Source organism: Dama dama, chromosome 9 (genome assembly GCF_033118175.1).
Source record: "Dama dama isolate Ldn47 chromosome 9, ASM3311817v1, whole genome shotgun sequence".
NCBI lineage: Eukaryota > Metazoa > Chordata > Mammalia > Artiodactyla > Cervidae > Dama > Dama dama.
Genome location: NC_083689.1, coordinates 88,131,538 through 88,158,338, shown reverse-complemented (window position 1 = coordinate 88,158,338; position 26,801 = coordinate 88,131,538). Strand labels below are relative to the sequence as shown.

The 26,801-nt window shown below is 35.4% G+C and overlaps 1 protein-coding gene across 1 annotated transcript in view; it reads right to left on the bottom strand.

Annotated features, from left to right (window-relative positions):
• RASA1 (RAS p21 protein activator 1) overlaps positions 1-26,801 on the bottom strand; it is a 108,405-nt gene that overhangs the window by 47,019 nt on the left and 34,585 nt on the right. The window contains exons 2-4 of the mRNA XM_061151966.1: positions 3,145-3,297; positions 2,030-2,169; positions 1,378-1,444 (exon numbers count right to left, since the gene is read on the bottom strand). Of these exons, the coding sequence (XP_061007949.1) occupies positions 1,378-1,444; positions 2,030-2,169; positions 3,145-3,297 (360 nt within the window). The remainder of the gene's footprint in view (positions 1-1,377; positions 1,445-2,029; positions 2,170-3,144; positions 3,298-26,801) is intronic.

Genomic DNA, 26,801 nt, shown 5'->3' with positions numbered 1-26,801 from the left:
CTATAAACTTCCTGTCCCACTCCAATAACATCTATTGGTCTGTTTTACCCTTTGAGTAGATCTTTTGCCCAGCCATAATTTGGTAACACCATGCATTGATCACTTAGAAAATACTGTTTCACTGAGCTATGCAGATCCATCCAGATACAAATACGTTATACAGTATCAAAACATTACATTCTTCAATATCACCACCAATCTTGTCAGAAAAGTCATGAAGTATCTAGGAAGCTGTCAAACTCCTGATGGCAAATATAGGGTATCCAAAATTCTCATTTTTCCCTGAAAGCTCAAATTGTCATTGGCAACAAATACTGCCAGTTATTCCTCTTAAAAAAAGGTCAGATACTCAAGTCTGAATAACTATAATTTGCCTGTCAGTTATTCTCTCAAGTGAAAATGGTGTGCACAAAAAAGGTAGCCAGTTCAGCTTTCAATGTACCTCTTTTCCTCAAAACATTGAACTCTGGTATACAGTAGAGGTGCTTTGTGAATATGTCCCATCTCATCACAAAGATATTAAAAAGATATGTAGCCATAGGGTGAGACTTAGAAAATAAATATGCTTTCGTATCTCCCCAAGAACAGTCATAAGTGAAACCAGTGATTTTGTTTAACCGCAAGTGTGGGGCAGTGAAAAACACTATATGTTTGTTACACTGTCTTGATTCGTGCTAAGGCACCAACAGTTTTACTGTCTTTGGCTTTTAGTACCTTCCAAAAGTTATCACTACATTTAAATGCTGCTGTTGATTTCCATGAGAAGCTTTAACTCAGGGTCAGCAATTATCCAAAGTAGCGTTAACATTTTACAAGTAAGAAACAAATCAGAAAGCTGGTAGCTTACAGAAAGATACAGATAATTTGATTACCAAATTATATAGTAAATTTCATAATTATCAATTCATATTATAAATCAAATTCTACAGACATAATAAAAACTGTATAAATTATATAATAAAAAAAATTTACTATGTTCTATAGTTTTATACCATTAATAACAATTAAAATTATTCACTCATAATGTAAAATAAAAATTAAATCATCACTTGAGTAACATTTACAGATGAGGCATAAATGTCACGTAATAAAAATTAAAACAGAGTACCGAATATAATAGAACTCTCCTTACTTTGTAAGATAGTCTAATAAAAGCTAAGCTATTTCTCCTGTCATCTTCACTGTGGCTTCTCTGATCCAAATCCACAGTCTGAACAGATATGCCAACACAGGGAGACAGGAACAATGGACGTTAACATTAAAGACATGCTTTGCTGGATGCTATTTCCTCAATTTCCAAAACTTTCCTAGTCCAAGAGCTACAAATTTTCAAAGTCTGTTTCAAATGCCTATAAATGAAAATATATTATAAAATACCTTATTTCATCAGTGTCTGGTACTTTTGTGTAAGGGAGAATGGCTCGGACACGCCTTCTATCTTCTACTGGCTAGAAACCATAAAAAAATTGATTTACAGAAGAAAACTTTTCTATGTTAAAGTCAAATTGGGTATGTCCACATAAAAAGTCAATAAAAATCCACATTATAGAATCCTAGGATCGAACTATTTTTTGCTGGGGCTCTAAAAATCCAAATCCTAGAAATGCTCATCTTGTTGTGTTTTTGTTTTTACAAAAATTCTTTTAACAGTATAACCAATATGTTTTTAATCAGGTATTATGAGTTATCATTACTTTTAAATAAACTCCAGAACATATAAAGTAAGCTTTCTCCAATGATGCATAAGACATTTCAGAATCTCAGAGCAACGTCAGCATTAGTACTATGGTATCAGTAATTACTCCTCACTTACTAAGAAATATTTGTTAGGGTATCATCATACAATATGATAAAAAATCTAGTAAATACAAAGTAAAATCACTCTTTTTTAAAAGAAGTTGCCAATTTCGCTCTGACACTACAACCAGAATTAAATCTTGAATTACATTATAATAAACATCATGAGGCACTGAACAAGAGCTAACCCTATTAGTAAAGTAAAATAATAAAGTTTTGAAAGACATTTCACTTGCCTCTGGTGGTGCAACTGGATAAAGCAGTTTTTCTCCTTTAAGCAAACAGGAAACATGACTGTAATAACCTATCAGGTCTGACAAAGAAGAAAAACGTCTTCCCCCAATGTAGTAATCTCCACACATAGCAATAATCCTATTTGTACAGGAAAAAAAATACAACATAAGAAAAAACTTTATAGTCAATTTTTAAGACCAAGTTCCATAGAAATTAGAAATCTGTAATTCTCATACTTTACCTACATCCCTGATTAAAATACCACTTATTAATACCTTCACCATATGCAAATTACTCTAGGCTATTTCTTTTTGAAAAGATATATGCATACATTTGAAATGAAATACATATCTGACTTATAAACCTCAATTACTTAATTCATTAAAATTTTATAAATCCATCCTCAGACATCTCTCCTTACTGTCCACATTTAAGACAAAAGAGCAATTTTAATAATTTTCTTAGGCTAAAAAAGTAGCTTACAGAGCTCTTGAAATATTTAGAGTATAATAATTTCACATCCCACATGTGTGATGATAGTACTTTTAAAGTCTATTTTAAAATCTAAAAATTAAGGGTATACAAATACTTTATCGTTTAACTTTACAGGCACTAGGTGATCTTTTTCAACACCTTCCATAAAAATGAAATCAAAGACAATACTATATGTAAATATATTGATACAGACTTTTACAGCTGTACTTGAAAATCCGGATACCTGTTTAAAGGAATGAATGTCTGGAAAGAGTTTCAGAACAGAAAAGGTAAAATGAAGTAAAGGGCACTTTTAAAACACAGTTTCTGCATTTTCTATTACTCAGTGATCTGAAAGTATACATTTCCTTTATTTCTGCTTTACCAAAGTTTCCTTGTAATTCCTTGTACTTTAAAAGCAGTAACTATATTTATGATCAGCACAAAAAAAGTCCAATAATACGGTTTTTAAACAAAAATGTATGCATTAATAATATCTACTCTAAAACACTTATTAAATCATTTAATTGAAAACACATTTCTTTATCCATTATTAAATGTCACTAAAGAGGGTGTATTTATGAATACTACAGCAAAACAGCTATAGGACGTAGCCTCATAATAGGAATAAAGACTTACCTAAAATGGTTGACAACATTTGTCTGGCTGAGAAAGGAAAGTACAAAGGACCCTGGCCTCCGATCACTCTCTCTTATAAGGTAACTGCCGGACTTCCCTGCTTGCCTGAGGCGTTCTTCTGCCATAGTTCTATCAAGTTTTCCATGATACCACCTAAGAAAGAAAGTTAAGACATTAGAATAAAAACAGAAACCACAAAATTACTATTGGTAGTTGAAAAACATACGAAAGACTTTGCATACCTACATGTAACAAACATTTACATTTTACTCTGAAACATTCATTACAATTTTAACTCAATTATTTTTAATTTCCTAGTCTCTCAAAAATAATGAACTCACTTACTCATTTTTCAATCTGCTCTATAAGCTCAGGCTTAACCAAACACCTCACATATTCACCTCTTCTATTTCTGCCCATCTCTCGAACCCCCAGGACTGTCGATCTGTTCAAGATACAAACTCTTCTTACAATCAAATGCCTAATTAGAAAAATAAGAGTAAGATGGACAAATGGAAATGATAGTGTCTAAAGGCTACTATTCTCATTTTCCATTTCAATATGAAGCTGGTTATTCCCTTTATCTTAAGATGATCCACTCCATAACCACACATTTGAACTCTTCAAACTTAACAGACGGAAAATAAATAATACCTTTGTCTCTCTTATTTTCTTGCTCTCAATTTAACTATCTTCTACCTACCATACTACTAGATGATCTGCTTAAATGAATGGCTATAACCCTAGCATCATCCACACTACCAATCTATGCCTATAAAAGCCACATGGATTGATATAAACAAACTGGAATTTTCATATGGCCATAGTAACAAATCTACAAAGCAATTGTTCTAAAGTGTTTTTACACTTTCACTGTATTAGTCATCCAAATTTATCCTTGGTACTTATAGTCTAACTTGAAACATTGAGAGGAAAACAATAAACATTTACATTAACAATACATTGACATACGCATTATCTAGCCATAAATTGACAGTCAAAACTATTATAGTACTATGACTGTTTCTGTAAGCTTGATGTAGTGAAAGTTTACTATTCTTGACTTCTTAATTTAAAAAAAAAACAAAACTTCTCACAAGAATTATTTTTAATTTTCTTCTAAAACCCAACCTATTTATTTGAAAATCTGTGTATAAGATAAATAAAATAATGAAAAAATAGTCATGGAGCTTCATTGTAACTTAACAGGAAAAATACAATTGTAAACCATCAGTATTAGAGGAAGAAGAACAACAAATAAACACTGCATTCCTCTAAAATCCTAGTCTTTACTTCAACCATTCTTTGAGGCTACTGACAAGTAAATTTAACTATTAAGATCTGTGTTTTTTAAAGTCTAATAGGAAAAGCTTGGACCAATGATCATTTAAAGCTCTTTGAAATGCTCAATTACAGATGATCAGAACAAAATTTTGAAATTCCAGTCTCACAGTGTATTTAGCTGTGAAAATATATGGTTCAACTTTGGAATATCAAACAGGTACATTCCTAATTACCTAAAGTAGTGGAGTTAACACAGAGAGCAGATTTACACATTCAACAAAGACAAAATTAAGGACAGTTTTAAACTATTTTTGTGTACTTGATATTTGTTAAAATTTCTGTTGTGTTTTAAGGAAAACGTCAAAATTAAAAGATTTTTTTTAAATCTCATTTTGTGAGCTCACTGTAAGATGATACATGGAGGTGATTTTCAGTCTATGTACTTTTTCAGTCTATGTACTTTCTGTAAGATTCTGGCATTTGATCAGGTATTCAGTTCAAGACAAAGACTTAAAACTAAATAAACAACTTTTGTTTCCTGATTATTACTAAGTCCCTTTATGCAAAATGACCTTAAGTTTTGAACACATTAGGTAAAACATGTCAATTCTTGATTACGACTATAACAAAATTATAGTTATATGAGCTTATATGTAGTTGAATGTGATTCTCAAAAGTGTTCAAACATTCCACTGATACAAGTCTCTGTTCAAGGAAAAAAACTGAATGGTCTTACTCAGAAAACTTAGAATTTCTTGATCTATGTTCACTTCACTTCAAATTATCAAGATGAATCATACTAACAAGAATATTTTAACTGCATCTGCACAGATAAGATGGCTGCAATGACACCTCCTAAATGTCTTCAAAAGAGATTAAATGGACTGGTGAGACTAGGACTTTACCAGAAACCTCCATAATCATGGTTAAGTCTCCAGACCTTGTACCTCATTACCATCACTTGTAAAAAGGGGGGAAATAATTTTCATCTCAGCCTCAAAATATATTAAATATTTGTCCTAAACTCCTTCAAAGAAATATGTAAAAATGAAAAAGCACTACCACAGGCTGTATAGGCACAGAATAACCAGTAGCTTCACAGAAGATTGCACAGTATTATAAATAAATACATACAAAATTTGATACATACAGATTATAAACAATATACACAGACTACAAGACTAAATCAACGTCATCAATGAAAATCTTAAATTTTATACTACAGCATAACTGAATGCTTAATTTGTGGATCACCTAAGTCTCAGTTATCTTCCTATTTTCCAGTCTTGTTTACTTTCCATCTAATTTTGGGAAGAGGACAGGAAATACCAATCTTCGTTTCTGCTAAAATACTGATTTTAAGAGGAAATTTCTTTTCCCAAAACATCTCTTTGAACTTTACAGATCACACATATTAATTGACACTGGAATACTCCCATTTCTCCTGGCAATTCTAGACTTCTAGAAGCCCTCAAATAGCCTAATTCCACCCCAAAGTGGATATATATTTTTGGAGGGATAGCAAGGACAATATGCATTTGAGATGATGTGACTTAAATTTGCCTAATACTTTAATAGTAAAATATCTAATGTTCTCCTATTTAAAAGTAAGTTATCCCTCTCTCATGTTCTATCTCTCTTTTAAGGAAGATTTGAAAAAGAAACAGCAGAAAATTTAAGAAGTAAATATATTTTTCTCAGCTAGTTTTGCCATTTTTTGTTAAGAAACTTACAAGCAGACATAATAGACACTACACAATCACTGTATCTAAGCTAAAACACCAGAGATGAAACATATTAAATAAGTTAACAAGAAAAGACAAGTTGGGCAAGCTATAGGATCATCTTATTTCTAAATCTAGAATCACATAAATGTTTTTATAAACGCATGTTTTACATTGGTGCAGTATGTTTAAGGGACATTGGAGAGGCTAATCAGGTAGAATAATAAAGAAATCTGTACAGTAAGAAAGCAACCTGGCGTGAATATAGACAGACGCTTAACTCAAACTACGTATTTAAAACTAACCTGACAATACTAAATGGAAATTGTCTACTACAGTAGAAAATAATTAAAATAGTACTATCAACAAACATCCTTTGTCTAAAAAGGAAACTAAATTGAAGTTCCTAGCAGATCACTTTTACTTTCCACTATGCTATTCCTCCTAGTTATGTCGCTGACAGACACCAAAGTTCTCAGAGAGAGACATATATGCCGAAATCTAACTGCCAAAAAATTTCTTATCACCTGAATCACCTGGAACTCTGTGCCTGATCATATCATGAACTAAAGTTTTTCTGTAACTCTCAAAGATGGGTTAATCAGATTTTCTCACACATGCTGTCCTCTCTGAAATTAAACTGGTTATTTCAGACTGGTAAGACATATACTAAAAACATATGCTAAAACTACTATAAACTTCCTGCAACTTCCATTTCCTCTTAACAAACACATTTCTTACAGTTGTACAGTGTAAGCTGGTGGTTAACAAAAAAAAAAAAAAAATGGACTTTTTAAAGGGGAAAGTAAAGATACCTTACAGTAAACGATTTTATTCAGTCTTTTTTTTCCCCACATCACTATGCAGACAGACTAAAATCTGGTCACTAGTAATTCACCTGAACAATCACTGGACTAAGTCTAAGAGGTGTAGAACCCTTAGACCAACTACAGTAAAATTAATATTCATGTGTATGTTCGACCTCTTGAGTATACTTGTACGCTGAGGCAAGTAAGCAGTATATGTGTGTGTATGTCTCTATGCATCTAGTTGTATATCTCAGATTAAACTAGCTCATGAAAAGAGTAGAAATTCTATTTCCTTTTGCCACAGGTGACATATTTACAGGGTTTTGGACCTGGAGATTTACCTTCTGGAGAAGTATTTTTAAGAAAACAGTACTATTATATATTCACAAATTCAGTTTACTGACAGACTGATACTACTAAAGGTAGGACCAAATAACATGATGCTTATGCAATCAAAAATTTTCAGTCAAGTGCACTCAATCAAGATTGTCTCATTCTCACTAACCTAACTTCTATCACCCCCAAAAAAAAGATAATGAAAGGTAGAGAGAGCCACACTATCTCCAAAAATGCTGTACACTTATCAAACATGTTAAAGAAATTTTTTAAAAGTAACAAAAAAAGGAAAACCATAATACTTACTAGCAGGAGTCTAACAGTTCCCACCTCACATCTTCCAGCTATTGTATCTGTGAAATTTCGTTTTATCAAAAAACTACCATTTTTTACAGTTTAGTTTTTCTTAGAACAATTTTTTTTTTTTTTTTTAGTTTTTTTAGAACAATTATAATTCATGCCAGTAACTAAGAACATGAAAAAGGGGCAACAAAATGAGACTCGTGACTATCTGGTCCAATGAATGCATTACTGTAACACAATTGCAAACTACCTTGAAGGGCAGTTTTTCTTCTTAAAAATACTTAAAAAAAAAAAAATTTCACAATGTTCAATCTAAAACTTTGGAGGGTATGGTGATTCAGTGGCTACCTATTGCAATTACAACATTTCTTAACCTGTATTTTAAGATATATCTTTAAAATACCGAGTCTGAAGTTTAAAAGCAAACTTTAGTCGGGCATGGTCCAACAAACTATGTCCATGTCCATGTCCAACAAACTATGCGTCAAGCATTGTGCTACATGATAGAAAACAAGTTAACATCACAGAACACCACTACATGTACGTTTATGGTTTCTGATCTCGAGGAGAATACAGACAAAACAGGCAATGGTAATCTGGTACAGCAAGTACTAGAATGTGGGGGCAAATGGAAAACTTCAGTCTTAGCATTTTAGTGTGCACCTTCTGAAAAAACTGATGGCTAAATGGAAACCTACAAGGTAAGGAGCAACTAATTCAGAGAAAGCAAAAGACTGAGAATGGGAGAAAGATGTCACAGGCAGAGGGAAAATGTAAAGGCAAGCAAAGGCCAAAAAAAGCTTATATACAGATATGGGAACATGAAAATATTTTAAACTTTCAAAATATACTTTGCAAGTCTAACTCTTATCAAATAATATGGAAATAATATAACCTTCTGAATTAGACTAGACTTTAAGACCTCACTTGTTGAACTTTCTCGGTACCTCAAAGAGGATCTCAAAGAACATTGTAAAAATTCAAAATATTCTCAGATCTACACACTCATTTGCTCTTGGCAATAATCTCCTGGGCTGGGGATATCAGAATACGTCACTCAAAGTTCTCCACAGCAAGGCCATCACTCTCGCCTATACGTCCCCTATAGGGCTTCCCTGGTGGCTCAGCAGGTAAAGAATCCCCCTGCAATGCAGGAGACCCTGGCTGGATTCCTGGGTCAGGAAGATCCCCTGGAGAAGGGATAGGCTACCCACTCCAGTATTCTTGGGCTTCCCTGGGTGGCTCCCGCCTGCAGTGCGGGAGACCTGGGTTCGATCCCTGGGTTGGGAAGATCCCCTGGAGGAGGGCATGGCAACCCACTTCAGTATTCCTGCCTGGGGAATCCCCACTGGACAGAGGAGCCTGGCGGGCTACAGTCCACGGGGTCACAAAGAGTTGGACACGGCTGAGTGACTAAGCATAGCACATACATCCCTTATATCCCCAACAAATTACCTTTATTCATTCAACAAACATTTAAGCACCTACCATATTCAGGCACTGTTTTAGACAGTTTTCCTCCCTATGCTTTTTCAAAATATGTTTCCTATTCAACATTTTTTAAAGGAGATGAAAAGCTAATGCAACCTAGCCAAAGGTCATCCTACATTTTTATTTTCTATGGATTTTTTGGTTTTTATTTCCTCAGAAATTTCTATTTCTCTATTCTCACCCATGGAACTATCTTGTATCTCTTCAGCTCAAAGTATAACTTCTGTGAGGATGATTCCCAAATTCTTCTCTCTAAGGCTGACTTTCCTCCTAAGCTTCTAAGTTACCAAGTACCTTCTAAGAAGTTTCAGCTTAAGGTGACTGTGCGTGTGTGTGTGCGCGCGTGCATGTGCTCAATCGTGTTTGACTCTTTGCAACCCCCTGGACTACAGCCCGCCAGGCTCCTCTGTCCATGGGATTTTCCAGGCAAGAGTACTACAGTGGGTTGCCATTTCCTACTCCAGGGGATCTTCCCGACCCAGGGATCAAACTCGTGTCTCTTGTGTCTCCTGCACCGTAGCATCACCTGGGAAGCCCTAAGGTGACTATAGGCCAAATCGAAAATATCAGCAGCTATCCTTAAGCAAACACATACATCTACACACCCCTTCTGCTTTACTCCTCTACACTGTTAATGGCAAGAGCATCTTTCCATGCATTCAGACTCAAAACTTCAAAAGCAAAACTGATTCCTTCCTATTTCTCTAGCCATAACACTTCTGCCAACTTGCAAAGTGCATCTACAACATCACTGGAGTCGCAACACGCAAACTATTCTCTAAGTTTTCTATTTCCCCTATTTCCTACTTTGATAGATTTGAACATCTGTCTTGCATGTTTTCTAAAATTTAATAAAATTATAAATAGATTATGTAATAAGTTACCTAAGAAGTCACAGAAAAATTTGATTAAAATTTTAAACTTCCACTAATAGAAATTAAAGGATCAGCCTATACATTCATTTTTTTAATTAAATTTATTTTTACCTGGTATATGCAATTTTATTTTTACCTGAAGTATATTCAATTTCATATCAATGTTGATTCTTAAGCAAGACAAATAACTGTAATTGCTAGGAAGTATTTAATTTGCTTGATTACTATTAGATAAAAACAATGGAAAAAGAGATTGTTGTTCTGAAACTGCTCCTTCTTGTTTAAGTACATAAAACATAATAACACCAACAGTTGTTTAACCCTCTCTCAAATCAGCATTCAAACAAGAGACAAACTGTACTCTGTAATAATTTCAGATTGAGACATTCTCTGAAAACCCTAGAAGACAGCTACTTCTTTAAAAACACAACATTTTATTAAAAAGAAAGCTTCTGCCCCTTAGATTAGTAAGAGCTGCAAAATAATTCTGTACTTATTTATAAACACAGTGACTATGAAAAGTAAAACGTCCCTTTTTTAACAATACATTGATTTTAATATTAATATAAAACTATATTTTAAATAATTTCATTCTGCCTAATTTCCAATATAATGCACTCAACAATAGGTGTAATATTCAAAAGGATTTTCTTTAGCATCTCCAAAATATGAAGAGTGTATATGATCTAGGGCGCATAACCATCAGGTTCACCTGGTGTTATAATACAGTATTTTTCAACATAAATCATTCCTAACTCTACAGCCAACCATAATTGACAACCTGCATTTCCAACTGCTGGACCTTTCAACCTGGATATCTCAACTGATAAGTCAAAGTCAACACATCAAAATACAACCTCACCGTAGTATTTCCCACATTCTTTCTCTTCCTTCTCCCCTGCTTCTCATCTTGACTTATGTTACACATCAATCCACTCTCCCAAATTATTAACTAAAACTATAAATTGCTGGATTTTCAAGGTTAAAGAAAAATCACACATTGTTCAACCTAGTGGAAACTTCTCATCAGTACCTCTTAGTCCTCTATCTCATATACAATTGGTCAAAAAACCCTGGACAATTCCAAATTCCTTTTATTTATCTAATCTTTTCCTTTCCCACTGTCAATATCCTTCCTTATCATGTCCTGTAGTAATTCCTGCTCTTCTATTTGCTTTATCTGTAGTAACACTTCCCCCAAACAGCTATGCCTGAACTGCATCTCAAAAACTGAAACTGTCCCATTGCTTATAGAATAAAATCCAAACTACTGACATGACATTCAGTAAAGAATTCAATTCTTTCAGTAAAGAACCGAATCCTTTTCCACTCTTCACAAGACCATTTGTCACTTCCTAAACACATCAAATGCATACTTTTAAGCCTTTGTCCCTTTGATCATGCTCTTCCTTTCACTTGAAATGTCCTTACTGGCTTGCCTTCAGAAATTCGTCCCATTCCTCATATGCCTATCACAAGTGCCATCTCCTTGAACCTCTGGTCATAATTAATCTTCTTCTATCATGCTCCAGCTTATTTCCTATACTAATTTTTTGATATTTTGTCTTATTATAATATAGTTACACACGATGGTGTGGTCACTCATCTAGAGCCAGATATCCCAGAGTGTGAAGTCAAGTGGGCCTTAGGACCACAGACAAAGCTAGTGGAGGTGATCGAATTCCAGCTAAACTATTTAAAAATCCTAAAAGATGCTTCTGCTAAAGTGCTGCACTCAATATGTCAGCAAATTTGGAAAATTCAGCAATGACCACAGGACTAGAAAAGGTCAGTTTTCACTCCAATCCCAAAGAAGGGAAATGGCAAAGAAAGTTTAAACTACCATATGATTGTACTCATTTCACATGCTAGCAAGGTTAATGCTAAAAATTCTTCAATCTAGGCTTCAACAGTACATGTACCAAGAACTTCCAGATGTACAAACTGGATTTGGAAAAGGCAGAGGAACCAGAGATCAAATTGCCAACATTCACTAGATCACAGAGATAGCAAAGGAATTCTAGGAAAACACATACTTCTGCTTCACTGACTATGCTAAAGCCTTTGACTGTGTGGATCACAACAAACTGTAGAAAATTCCTCAAGAGATGGAAATACCAGACCACCTTACCTGCCTCTTGATCAATCTGTATGCAGGTCAAGAAGCATCAGTTAGAAACAGACATGGAAAAATGAACTGATTCCAAACTGGAAAAGGAGCACATCAAGGCTGTATATTGTCACCCAGCTTATTTAACTTCTATGCAGAGTACATCATGCAAAATGCTGGGCTACGTGAAGCACAAGCTGGAATCAAGATTGTCAAGAGAAATATCAACAACCTCAGATATGAAGATGATACCACCCTAATGGCAGAAAGTGAAGAAGCACTAAAGAGTCTCTTGATGAGAGTCAAAGAGGAGAGTGAAAAAGCTGGCTTGAAACTCAACATTACAAAAACGAAGGTCATGGCATCTGGTCCCATCACTTCATGGCAATTAGGGAAACAATGGAAACAGTGAGAGACTTTCTTTTCTTGGACTTCAAAATCACTCTGGATGGTGATTGCAGTCATGAAATTAAAAAGACGCTTGCTCTTTGGAAGAAAGGCTATGACAAACCTCAACGGTGAATTAAAAATCAGAGACATCACTTCGCCGACAAAGGTCTGTATAGTCAGGCTTCCCTGGTAGTTCAGCTGGTAAAGAATCCGCCTACAATGCAGAAGGATCCTAGTTTGATTCCTGGATCAGGAAGTTCCCCTGGAGAAGGGATAGGCTACCCACTCCAGGATTCCTGGGTTTCCCTGGTGGCTCAAATGACAAAGAATCCACCTTCAGTGTGGGAGACCTGGGTTCAATCCCTGGGTTGGGAAGATCCTGAGGAGGGCATGGCAACCCACTCCAGTATTCTTGCCTGGAGATCCCCATGGACAGAGAAGCCTGGTGGGCTACAGTTCACCGGGTTTCAGAGTCAGAGACTGTGTATTAAAAATCAGAGACATCACTTTGCCGACAAACGTCTGTATAGTCAAAGCTGTGGTTTTTCAGGTAGTCACGTACAGATGTAAGAGTGGACCATAAAGAAGGCTGAACACTGAAGAATTGATGCTTTCAAATTGTGGTGCTAGAGAAAACTCTTGGGAGTCCCTTGGACAGTAAGGAGATCAAATTAATCAGTCCTAAAGGAAATCAACACTGAATATTCAACAGAAGGACTGATGCTGAAGCTCCAATACTTTGGCCACCTGATGAGAAGAGCCGACTCATTGGAAAAGATGCTGATGCTGATGCTGGGAAAGACTGAGGGCAAGAGGAGAAGGGGGCAACAGAGGATGAGATGGTTGGTTGGATGGCATCCCCAACTCAATGAACATGAGCTTGAGCAAAACACTGGAGATAGGGAAGGACAGGGAAGCCTGGCATGCTGCAGTCCATGGTGTCGCAGAGAGCTGGACACAACTTAGCTACTGAACAACAATATAGCTAGTCATTTTCATATCTATTTTCTCCATTAGATTTGAAAAGTACTTGAGGATACTGGGACATTTAAGTAATCTTCACAGTTCTCTACTCTAGTACTTGGCACAACAGTAGGCACTGACAGGTGGGAGGCTAAGAAAAACAAATTTGTCAAAAATTCCTGCCTACACTGAAATTTTCAAGTCATAATCCCTGACTGGAATTCACATGGTGAATGCCTTGCATTCTCCCATTCAAGCTATTTCCTCAACCTGCACTGTCCTCCCACCTCCATTCTAGAGATCTTTTATTACTCTTCCCTCCAGGGAACACCATGCCTCCTGGCAGAGCCCAAATTCCACCTCCTCAACAGCATCTTCTAAAGACCATTCTGCCCCAAGTGATGGTTTAATCTAAAAATCATCTAGTGTATGATGCCTTGTAGTCACATCCATTTTCCTAGTAGAAAAACTGAACAAAGATATTAGTTTCCTCATCTGAATACCCCAACCTCTCCTGCTCTGAATTCCCACAATACTGGCAATCTATACAAACTGCCAACACTCAAAGATGCTGATAGTCGGCACCCATCCCATTCAGGAAAATCACTCAACACTCACACCACCCTCTGGCTACTGTTTCTCCCCCACTTCCAACAACACAGCTCCTGAGGAAGCTTTCATTTTCTTTGAAGAATGTAGCCCAGTCAATATGCCATGGTACAGGGTACAAGCAGGGTTTGTAGCACTGAAGTGAGAATCAGTGTTCTTCTGAAGATAAAAGCTACCAGATGCAAGAAAGAATCTTTGTTCATTATGCTTGCTAGGTTTTCCACTACTTGTTAGAGCCAGTCTGTAGTAAGAAAGAATGAAGGTGACAGGATGGAACTGAAGATTCATGAGAACATTTAAATCCCTACTGCAGTTATCTGAGATCCCAATTACAAGCCTACTCTTCCCTTAATTTAGCTACTCATCGCGCCCTTCTATTACCTCTAGACCAGCTTTTTGGTCTCCAGGTCCTCTAACATATTTAAAAAATTACTTGACTCCAAAGAAATGTGTTTATGTAAGTTGTTTCTATAAATATTAACAGAAATTGAAACTGAGAAAATTTTAAATCAATAGTAAATATTTGAAATGAACACATAATAGTTACTATTGTAAATATAAAAAACACATTCCTTATTTAGGACAATTTCCAAAAGAATATTTAGTGAAAAGAGTAGCATTATTTTACATCTGCATATACTCTTTAATAGCTAACTTAAGAGAGCTGGATTCTCATATCTGTTTCTGAATTCAATCAGTTGTTTATCGTTTTGGTTCACAGGTTATGAAAATGGCTATTCAATGTAACTACTTAAAAGTTAAAATATAGAATCTAACCACACCCAGAAATGTTCCATACACTGTTATTAAAATCCACTGGTATACCATTTATTCATGTATATTTTGTAGCATCATGAACTAGCCACTTGGCAATATTGGTTCACTGAGTTATGAAGATCTTCCAAATGTTAACATGTTTTATTTTATAATATCAAAATATCACATTCTTTGTATGACAACTACACAGTGGGCTTGGGTTGTTTAAACTGCCTATCTCCCCTTTGCCTCGCTCCTGAGAGATAACCTCAAAGCACATGAAAATCCTGTCCATTTAAGACTATCTTTGTTTATTCAGAACCTTGGACCATGCCAGATCATTTACACTAATATTATTTGCGGTGGAGGACTTCGTTCACCTCTGAAGTCAAACTGATGGAGTAAAAAAGGTCAGCCATAAGGGGGCATAAGGCCTACATGACTAAACCTCAATAAAAATTTCAAGCACCAAGGCTCAGGTGAGCTTTCCTGATCAGCAATACTTCATACATATTGTCCCAAACTGTTACCAGGAGAATGAAGAACTGTCTGTCTGACTCCACTGTGCAAGGACAACCATAAGCTTGCAAATAAGTCTCTCCTGGATTCTGACCTATGCGCTTTCTTTCTTCGCTGATTGTAACCTGTGTCCTTTGGCTGTACGAAACTGTTACAGTGAGTGCAACAGCTTTGCCAAGTTCTGTTGGTCCCCCGAGAAAATCACTGAATCTGAGGGGTGGTTTTGGAACCTTCAACCACCACCACCAACGTAACATGGGTGTCACAAATCTCTTCAGATAGCAAGTCTAACTATGAAGGAAAAGTGGCACTGCTTTCAAAAAACTGACCTGACCCAGGGTTTGGCAGGTTTTCTTCAAGAAATACAAACCACCTCATGTGCATATTATACATGTCTTCTTGCTGACCACAATTATGTTCTAGAGTTCAACATAAAGGTTTTAATTTTTGTTTTGTTTTAGTAAGATGTCATGTTCATTGCTAATTCTAGCTATTATAATTGCATATGTGAAGAATATATTGTAGTTTATGGGTTGGCTAGCATTTCAAATAAATGGTTTATTTAAACATTGACCTGAAATTTTTGGAGATGCCTATCAACTCCAAAAGACATTTTTTCTTAGCCCAAGAAAAGAGTTTGAATTATTAACATTAGATGTATTATTTTAAATATATTAGGAATTTAAATATAAGCATGCCACTTTATCTTGGAGCATGAGATGAATTCTTCACAAATGATTTTTCTCTTTGGAAACAAGCTGCAAAAATCTTAAACTATACATAGTCTGTAAATGAGTATAGCATATAAAGGTATATGAAGTTTACAGTATGTAATATTTCATCCAAATAGTTGTTACATTTTGAAAAAATGCTAAACAGTTTAATAGTGCCACAAGAAATCTCTGCCCAGAAAAAAAACAGTCATCAGAAACGGCAGTTAAGTATTTAGAAAGCTCTCAAACTTACAGTGCAGATAACAAGGTTTCCAAAATTCTAATGTTTACTTGAATGCTCAAATTCTGCTTGAAAGCACCTAACACTGTCAGTTGCTCTCCTTAAAGTAAGAGGCTCACTTTGTTCTTTTCCCAAAAAAAAATTCTATCAAATACTCAAGTTTGACTAACCACAGTTTGTCTGTCAGTCATTCTTTACAGTAAGATAGTGTGCCATAAAAGAAGCGGCCAGTTCAGTTCCAACTCAAATAACCACATAACTGCTTTTCAAGACACAGTACTTAGGGATGCAGCATTATGAATTTTCCATTTTATCACACTAAATATTGAAAAAACATATGCTTAAACATCCTTGGTGTCCAGTGGTTAAGAATCTTGCCAATGCAGGGGACACAGGTTCCATCCCTGGTCTGGAAAGATCCCACAGGACCTTAGTTGCTGCGGGGCACCTAAGTCCCTGCACCACAACTACTGAAGCCCCGTGTGCCCAGCTATTGAAGCCCACCGTGCCCCAACTACTGAAGCCCCCCAGCACCCCAACTACTGAAGCAACAGAAGCTCTACCGCAATGAGAAGTCCATGTACCACAACTTGCCAGTTGCCCCTGATCACTACAACTAGAGAAAGCCCACACACAGCAAAGAAAAATCAGGGCTGCGAAAAATAAAACTAAAAGACATGCACTCAAGGACTGCAAGTTAATAAACCTAATAATTTTCACTGCTCCAAAGACATGCTTAATTGAAACTGTTGTTTTTTTTTTTTTTTCCTTTTTCTTTACAACTATATCAGTTCAGTTCAGTCACAGAGTCGTATCCGACTCTTTGCAACCCCATGAACCACAGCACGCCAGGCCTCCCTGTCCATCACCAACTCCCGGAGTCCACCCAAACCCATGTCCATTGAATCAGTGATGCCATCCAACCATCTCATCCTCTGTCATCCCCTTTTCCTCCTGCCCTCAATCTTTCCCAGCATTAGGGTCTTTTCCAATGAGTCAGCTCTCTGCATCAGGTGGCCAAAGTATTGGAGTTTCAGCTTCAACATCAGTCCTTCCCATGAATATTCAGCACTGATTTCGTTTAGGATGGACTGGTTGGATCTCCTTGCAGTCCAAGGGACACTCAAGAGTCTTCTCCAATACCACATTTCAAAAGCATCAATTATTCAGCATTCAGCTTTCTTTATAGTCCAATTCTCACATCCATACATGACTACTGGAAAAACCACAGCCTTGACTAGACAGACCTTTGTTGGCAAAGTAATGTCTCTGCTTTTTAATATGCTGTTTAGGTTGGTCATAACTTCCCTTCCAATGGCAGTGGTGAAATCTAGTAGTTTGGTGACACTACGTTTATTTATACTGAAGTTACAGAAATACTGCTTTGCACCATCAGTGCAAATGTCAACAAAGTAAGAATGGCAAATAATGGTTTAGTATTATGAAAACTTTTACAGAACTCCAAAGGGTCTCAAAGAACCACAAGATTTGAAGTCAATATCCTAATCAAAGCAGACTACAAGAGTCTATTCTAGGGAAGCTATTCTAACCTAAACCATTTGAGCTAAGCCTGTCTGTCATCATTTATATGGAAGCCAAGGCCACTGTCAATATTATAACCAAAAATTTAATTCTTCCCTCTCTATATCTTTACACTAAGCTCACCCAGCCTCTATTAGTTATGAAGTTGGGGTTGTCATTGTTTGTATATAAGATCAACTCTGTTACAAAGCACCCTATTTCCAAATATTTTATTAATTCAAACATAAATTTTATTGACATGTCTCAGGTTTTTTTTTTCCAACTTTCGAGCTTTGAAATCTTACTTCTACTTATTAATATTTTAATGATCAATTCCATTCTCTTTAGATTACTAATTTTTCATCAGTTGACTCACAGGCTTGAAATCATTTAAAATTCCCTAGTTTCTACTTGGGAGAAGGAAATGGCAACCCATTCCAGTATTCTTGCCTGGAGGATCCCAGGGACAGAGGAGCCTGGTGGGCCATGGTCTATGGGGTCGCACAGAATTGGCCATGACTGACATGACTTAGCAGCAGCAGCAGCAGTAGTTTCTACTTGATGTGTGCTACACTCTTTACCTTTGAAATAGTTTCAGCAATCATTTAGGTTGTTGTACGGATGACTCTAAATTATGCACAAACAAATGAACTTCAAATCAGCCAATCATTAACTGACCTTCAAAATCAATAAGCTCATTGATATGACTTGCTACCGTGAGTAATCCAAGCCTTTCCTCCAGTCAAAACATTACATATACGCCCTTTCTCTTCTTCCCCCTAAAGACTTCTTTTCAAATCACACCACCAATAGCACATCTTTCAAGCACTTCATGCACATCAATTCTAGAAAAGGACCCTATGACATATAAAAACTGAATATACAATGAAAGACATACTACAAAAAGTATTCATTAACAGTCCTGCAACAATCAATTAGCTGTTTAGAAAGTAATCAAGCAATGATTCCCAAACAAAATACAAAACAGTGCCAGAGAAATTAAATAGTTATTTTAAAATCAAACTTAGGTTTACATATAAATCTTAATACATGATAATCCAGGCTTGAAAGCCGAAAAAGAAAAAGAAATACAAAGATTGAGATTTGACAGCACAAAAACTTCACGTCAAGATAAAAAGCAAAATTTTAAATGCACATGTGTGCTCATATAACACACTCAAGGACCATTATTATAGCTGTTTACAATACCAAAAGGCTAGATAAAACTTATTTAATAACTAGAGATCTGATAAATTATGTACATCCAACAGAAAACCACTCAACGACTTAAAAAAAAATAATCCAAATATACACAAGTACAAAAACTCCTCAGTGAGTCCTAGTCTGACCACCTTAATTGAAATTTGCACACTCCCTTCTGGCACTATCAATACCCCTTAATCCTGTCCAATTTCGTCTTCTTTTTTTTAAATCATGGCACTTATCTCCTCTAGTATTTTCTATAATTTACATTTATGTCTTCCCCCAGGAAAATATAACCTCCAAAAAACAAAGTATCTTCATCTATTCATTCATTTATCTTAAGCATCTAGAACAGTGCCTGGTGTAAGACAGGTTCTAAAAAGTTTATCTGTTAAATAAATACCCAAAAAAACAGATACAGTTGATCTTAGAAAGTTTAACTAGAGAACTGAAAGTCAATGGTAGAAGGGATTTTTTTTTTTTTTTTTGGTAACTAAAGAGTAATTTTTTATACATACTGCAAAATAAAACAAAGATGTACTATAAAACTGCAGGAAAAAAAAAGTTGGTTCTTGGAGAGACTAATAACTTGGAGAAATTCCAAAAGCACTGATCAAAAGAAGAAAAATGTTACAAACTGTCAATCTCAGATGCACAGGTGAATAAGTTTGAAATTAATAAATAAAGACTAATAATCTAAGAAAATATATGAAAAGATAAAGTTGGAATTTAGTCATAAAATTGGAATGATTAAAAAGTAACTGAATTTACAGAATTAAGAACTAAATATATAAGAGTAACAGCAGACTAGGTATATTTTTAAAAACCTAATAAATGGGCAGCTGCCATAGAAAGCATCTTTACTAAAGCATTAAGGAGAAAAAAAGGATAGAATATAGAGAAAAGAGCATATAAAATAATGGGATAATTTTTTCAAATGTGGTATTGGAGAAGACTCTTCAGAGTCCCTTGGACTGCAAGGAGATCAAACCAGTCAATCCTAAAGGAAATCAATCCTGAGTATTCAGTGGAAGGACTGATGCCGAAGCTGAAGCTCCAATACTCTGGCCACGTGATGCAAAGAGCTGACTCACTGGAAAAGACCCTGATGCTGGGAAAGATAGAAGCCAGGAAGAGAAGGGGATGCCAAAAGGATGGGATGGTTGGATGGCATCACCAATTCAATGGACATGAGTTTGAGCAAGCTCCAGGAGATGGTGAAGGGCATGGAAGCCTGGCACGTTGCAATCCATGGGGTTGCAAAGAGTGAGACGTGACAGAGCGACTGAACAACAAAGGTGGCAGCTGAGGAAGAGGAGGAAGAGAATGGAGCAAAGGCAAAATCTGAAAAGAAAATGGACAGGAATTTCCCAAATCTAATGAAAGGTATCAACCCCAAGACGAGAGACAGAGGAAGGGTAGGAGGGAGAGAAAAAGAGAAAGTGAAAGAGACAAGAAGAAAGAAGGAGAGAGAAAGAAGGAAAGACAGACTGCCTGCCTCACCTAGGTATTATACATTACAGAAGAGAGGCTAAAAACCAAAGACAAGGCTACATTTTAATAGCTAACAAAACAAAAAGGCAGTACCTTCAAAGAAATAATAAAAATCCTTGCTGACTTTGCAACAGAAATACTGGAAACCAGAGAGAATGGGATATCTTTACATTTTTGAAGGAAAGTAACTGCAAACCTAGAATTTTATGCCTAAAAACAATATCCTTCAAAAACCAAAATGAACAGGTTCTTAGATAAATAGAAAGCAAATATGCTGAAAGTTGATATTTAGGAAAAGAAATACTCAAAGAGTTCTATAGGAAAACAAAAAAAGGCTCCCATAGAAAAACATAGAAATGCAGTACAAAGCAAAACCAGTAAATAAGTAAATATATAGATAAATCTAAATAAATTCTAACCATATAAAGCAATACTATTTAATGAGTACTGAAGCATAAATGGAAATTAAGGACAATAACGTAAAAAACAGCAGCTGTATAAGTAAAGTTAAAGTGTTCAAAGTTCTTAGCATTGTCAAGGAAGTGATAAAAGTATTCTGTGTAGACTGCAATAAGTCAATGATAAGTATTGTAATCTCTAGGGCAACCACTAAAAGATCAAGATTGTCAGAAAGGATAAAAAATAAAACACTTACAAGAAATATATCTTAAATGAAAGAACATAGAAAAGTTGATTGTAAAAGGATGGAAAAAGTTATACCATGCTAGCAACAATCAAACAAAAATTACGGCAGACAAGCTAGATTTTAAGTATTAATACCAATAATAAGGGGCATTTCATAATAATTAAAGGACCAATCCACCAGGAATTTAAGCTAAGCTGATGGGGCACATACCCAAAAACATAACATCAAAATATAAACCACAGTAGGCTGGGAAACTTTAACACGCTTCTCTTAATAGTTGATAAAAGAAGCAGACAAAAGAAAACAAAACATTAAACATTATGACCAAGATTCATAAATATAATGACCTACAGAGAATCAACATCCAATAATAAAAGAATAGACATTATTTTCAAGTGAACATGAAATGTATCAAAACTGCTATATGCTGAATCAAAAAGGAAGACCCATTTCAAAGGACTGAAACCATTCAGAACAATGTTCTCAGGACTGATATTAAGAAATCACTAGACCAAAAAAAAAAAAAACAACACAGCACTACTATTTGGGAATTGAGCAACATATCTCTTAACTATTAATCAAAGGAGAAATCACAATGGAAAACAATGTATTTAAATGAATGATAATGAAGATAAGACATATAAAAAGCTATGACATACAGCCAAAGCTATACTTAAGAATTAAGTCTGTAGCCCTAAATGCTTAAATGCTTATATCAAAAAAGGAGAATGACAATTATTTAAGTATTTACCTCGAGAAATTAGTGAAAGAACAAAAAGTCAAATTTCAAAAAGGCAAAAAATAGAAATGAACAGAATTAATGAAATCAAGAACTAAGGTACAACAAAACTTGAGTAAACAAATCAAAAGTTGGTTTCAGGAAAGATTAACTGAACTGTTAATTCTAGCAAAACTAATCAAAAGAAGTCATAAATTGTCATTTTCAGTCACGAAAAGGGAATCATAGGTTCTGCTACACTCTCATTTATCAAGACTTACTGCAAAAACAGACAAGTAAACCAAGGAATAGAATTGAGATGTGAGTAATAGGCTCACAGACGGACTGCCATTAATTTATGACAATAATAAACATGAAGAATATGGTGTTCAGTTAATGTTGCTGGATCAATGGACATCAATATTTTAAAAAGGAGGAGGGGGAATGGCATGTCAGGAAAGGAGGAAGGAGGAGGAGGAACAGGGAGGAGGATAAAGCAAGATACAAAATTGAGATCTATAAGATGTATATCCAACAAAAGACTCAGCCAGGAAAAAGAACAACTCGAAATTAGGAAAGAAAAAGAAAAGCCAAGAGAAAAAATGGTAAAGGACTTAATAGCCAAGTTATGGAGGTTATCCAAACAAGTCAGTCAACATGAAAAGACACACACCATCATTATTCATTACATCTGGAAGATTCCAATTAAAACCACAAGGGTTATTTCATCAAACACCCACCAAAATACTTTGTTACTGAGAATGCAAGTTGGGATAAGCACTTTGCAAAACTATTATCAAATGAACATCCTATGACTAGCAAATCTAATCCTAACTGCATAAATATACTGACCAAAAAATACAATAAAAATTCATAGCAGTACCATTTGTAAAAGACAAAACTGGATACACCCTGTCATGTCTGTCTGTAGCAGAAAAGATAGTACACAGGTTAGTCAGTGTTAACAAATACAAGCAAAGAAAGAGTGAAATACTGTACAAGCAACAACATGGATTATTTCATAAACGTAACAAAGTTAATGAAGTAACACAAAAGAATGCATATTATATGACTCAATTTACAGAAAACTCAATTTATAGATAGAAAACTTCAAAACCCAAAAATAATCTACAGTGTAAGAAGTCAGTATTGCATTTATCTTGTGGACAAGTGGGCTTCCCTGGTAGCTCAGCTGGTAAAGAATCCACCTGCAATGCAGGAGACCCTGGCTCGATTCCTGGGTTCAGAAAATCCACTGAAGAAGGGATAGGCTACCCCCTGTAGTATTCTTGGGCTTCCCTGGTGGCTCAGATGGTAAAGAATCTGCCTGCAGTGTGGGAGACCTAGGTTCGATTCCTGGGTTGGGAAGATCTCCTGGAGAAGGGAAGCTATCCACTCCAGTGTTCTGTCCTAGAGAATTCCACAGACAGTATAGTCCTTAGGGTCACAAAAAGTCAGACACGACTGAGCGACTTTCACTTTGGACAAGTGATATGGGTATTAGACTAGGACACAAAAGGACTTCTAGGATGCTGGTAACAGATATTATTAGCAAATAATATTAGCAAATCATTAAGAACAAAAAATAGTATGCATTAATACATATCATGCATACATAATACCTACTAATAACACTGCTAAAATTCATTGAGATAAAAACTTACAATGCTATACTACATGTGCATTATACTTCAATAAAAAGCATACTTAAAAAAAGTAATCTGAAATACAGAAAAACTCTTCACACTAAAACTTTAATTTTAATATTAAAGGAGCACATGATTAAATACACATTTATACACAAACAATATTATGCAGTCAAATTAAACCTACATTATATACCTCATACTAGTATACTGTACAACTGTCCAGCATACTGCTGCCTGCCCCCTATTATATTATATTGGACTTAAACTCCCTCAACCTTCAATACCACCAAATGTTTGCACATGTCAAGACTGTGGCTAAGTTTTGCAAATTTACATTAGGTTCTGCTCAATAGGCAGCCCTAGCAGCTGAGTCAATGGATGTCACAGAGCCAGGCTCTAGCCCTGTATCACACGTGGTCTTCCTGTGACTAACAGCTTATGACTAAGGTCAGAGATTTGATGGGAATACATGTTTCTGCCTCTTTGGCATGTGTATTTTTATACCTCTCAAGATTTTGTTACCATTTTTCACTTTATCTATTAATTACGTAAACTTCAATCATATCTATCACTTCTAATTTTTTTAATAATAAAAATGTGAATACTTTTACACTCATCATTTAGAAAGCTCTTCCACCCCCAAATTACTGTAGGCATTATTCTAAAACTCAGTTTTAACTTTCTTAGAAAAAAAGCAAGTAAAAGTGTAGATGTTATTTCAAAAATAACTGCATGATTTTACCCCAAGTGTTCTCTATCTTGTTTATATTATATTTGTATCATTAAAAATCAGGATACACTTTCCTGTTAAGGAAACTTCCTCTTATCCCTGGAAATCTTAATGAGTAACACTAAAATATACATTTACTCTTGCTTCACTGCTACCTTATCCTGGCCACATATTATAGTATATATAAAAGGAAAAAGTTACATGAAAACCTGCTGCTTTGACTTAACATTAACAAGCCATTCACTTACATACTTAATTCATTTACTACTTCAGTATTTAAACAGGTTTCTGGTTTCTATGACAATTCATATCAGTGTCACCAACTCCCAAAAGAGAGATATCAAATGTTTACCTTCTTTAAGAACCACATACAACCCTTATGTATAAATGTTTCACTAAAGTTTTTTTAAATAATTATAAAACATCAACATCACTGTGAATTAAACTGAAAAGGAGAAAAGGAAATTTTCCTTTTCACAAAAAGAAAATTAAAGCATGAGGAAATTAAATAAATTTTCCAATACAGGGATTCACTAAAAGCAAAGAGAAACTCAAGTTTCCCAAAGACTAAACTATGGGTTCTTCCTCCATACTACTGTACCTCCCATATAAGCACCAGGTGGATAGAAACCTAGCTACTTGATATTGCTATGTTTGTTTCTCAAAGCATGCTCTACAAAGAATATTCATTAAGCTTGTCCTTAAGTTTAGGAAAAGCAGAGTTAAAAGGTTTGCTTAGTGTATTAAAGACTAAGGAATCTTGTATTATGTGCATTCTGTAATTCCAAGAACACAGACCCAAATGATTTAACCATTAAAAATAAAGTCACAGACTATCAATTGCTATAACTGAACAATGCAGTGTGCAATTTACAAAATACTATGGGACACTTAAAACAGTAGATTCCTGTTGACTGGTTAATAATTACCCCCATTTTTTCAAGCTACTTTCTTTCAATGCTAAGTCTCTACCTTAATTCTCTAGGTTTGAGTAAATGTATTAAAATAGACTGAAAATAAAGCAAAACTTGCTTTGGATTACATTTGAATAAAAACAAAAATTCAACCTAAGATTTCAAAAGACATCTAAATATTTACGATTAGGAATAAAAATATTCTCAGAAGAACTTTTACTTTGAAAAATTTGTTACACTTACTTTGCTGTCACCTCAGGTTACCATTCTCTTGAAGAATTTATTCTCCAAATTCCCATAAACCAAACTCTGATCTCATTAAAACTTTTAACTTAAAACCTCTTTAAGCCATTTGCAGTTTTCAATCAGGCATATGAGGAACTTAGAAGTTGCTACTCTGTCCTAGGAACAAGTAAAAGCTGAACAAACTAAAAAATCAACAATCTGTCTTAGATCCATCAGAGAACTGAAGCCATAAGGCAAACCACTGCCCTCAATATTGAGGCAGACAAGCAGATGAAGGGAATCACATCTTACCTGAGCAGAAATATTCCCAGAGAACCAGCACTAGAGTAGGGAAACCTGAACTATGACTGACAAACTACTGGAGGCTCACTGTGGACAACTCAAAGGGTTTTAACTCCATTGTAAGGCAGGCCCAAGACTTTAGGAAGCGCTACCAGGTCCTCACAGCGAATATCTGAGAAAAACCACCTCAAGCTTTTGGAAGCTGAAGGGAAAGAAACCATTCTGAAATACACCAGAGCATTCTGTTTTTCTTAACAAGGTCCATCCTCAGGAGAAATTAATTTAACAGAGCTTAACACGCTAGGGTTTTATCAGGAGTCCCAATGCACCTGAAGGAAGGGAAATATCCAAGTCCAGTGCTCTATAAACATCCTGTTCAACCTATAGGGTAAAACAAAAACAACTGAGGCATTGAAGTTCACAATCCAAAGTCACAAGATCCACCAAAGGACTAAGACTTAATCGCAGCACTACAGAACACTTCCTCCCCCGCCTCCCAGACCTTAGCACTACATTATTAAAGGTTTGTGTACCACAGCTACCTTTTCACAGTACATTATATCCACTTTTCAACAAAAAATTACAAACATGATAAAAAGCAAAAAAGCCAGTTTGAAGAGATAGAAGAGCAAGTCCCAAAACCAGAGTCAGATATGGCAGGAATGCTAGGATTATCAGATCAGAAATCTTTTTTAAAAAACTCTAATTGGGGACTTCCCTGGTGGTCTAGTGGGTAAGAATCTGCCTTCCAATCCAAAGGACTCAGGTTCGATCCTTGATCAGGGAATTAAGATCCCACATGCCATATGCAACTAAGGCCATGAGCCACAACTACTGAGCCCATGTGCTACAACTACAGAGAAGGCCGTGCTTTAGCAAATATGCCACATGCCACAACTAAGATGCAAACCAGCCAAAAATAAATATTTTTTAAAAACTAAGAGTTTCAATGGAAAAAGTAAATAATATGCAAAAATAGAATAACAAGCAAAAAATGTAAATTATGCAAAAGAAACAATAAGAAATGTTAGAGATCAATAACACTAACATCTTCAATAGGCTCATTAGTAGACTGGAAACAACTGAGGAAAGAAACTCTCAACTTGAAGATATGACAACAGAAACTTCCAA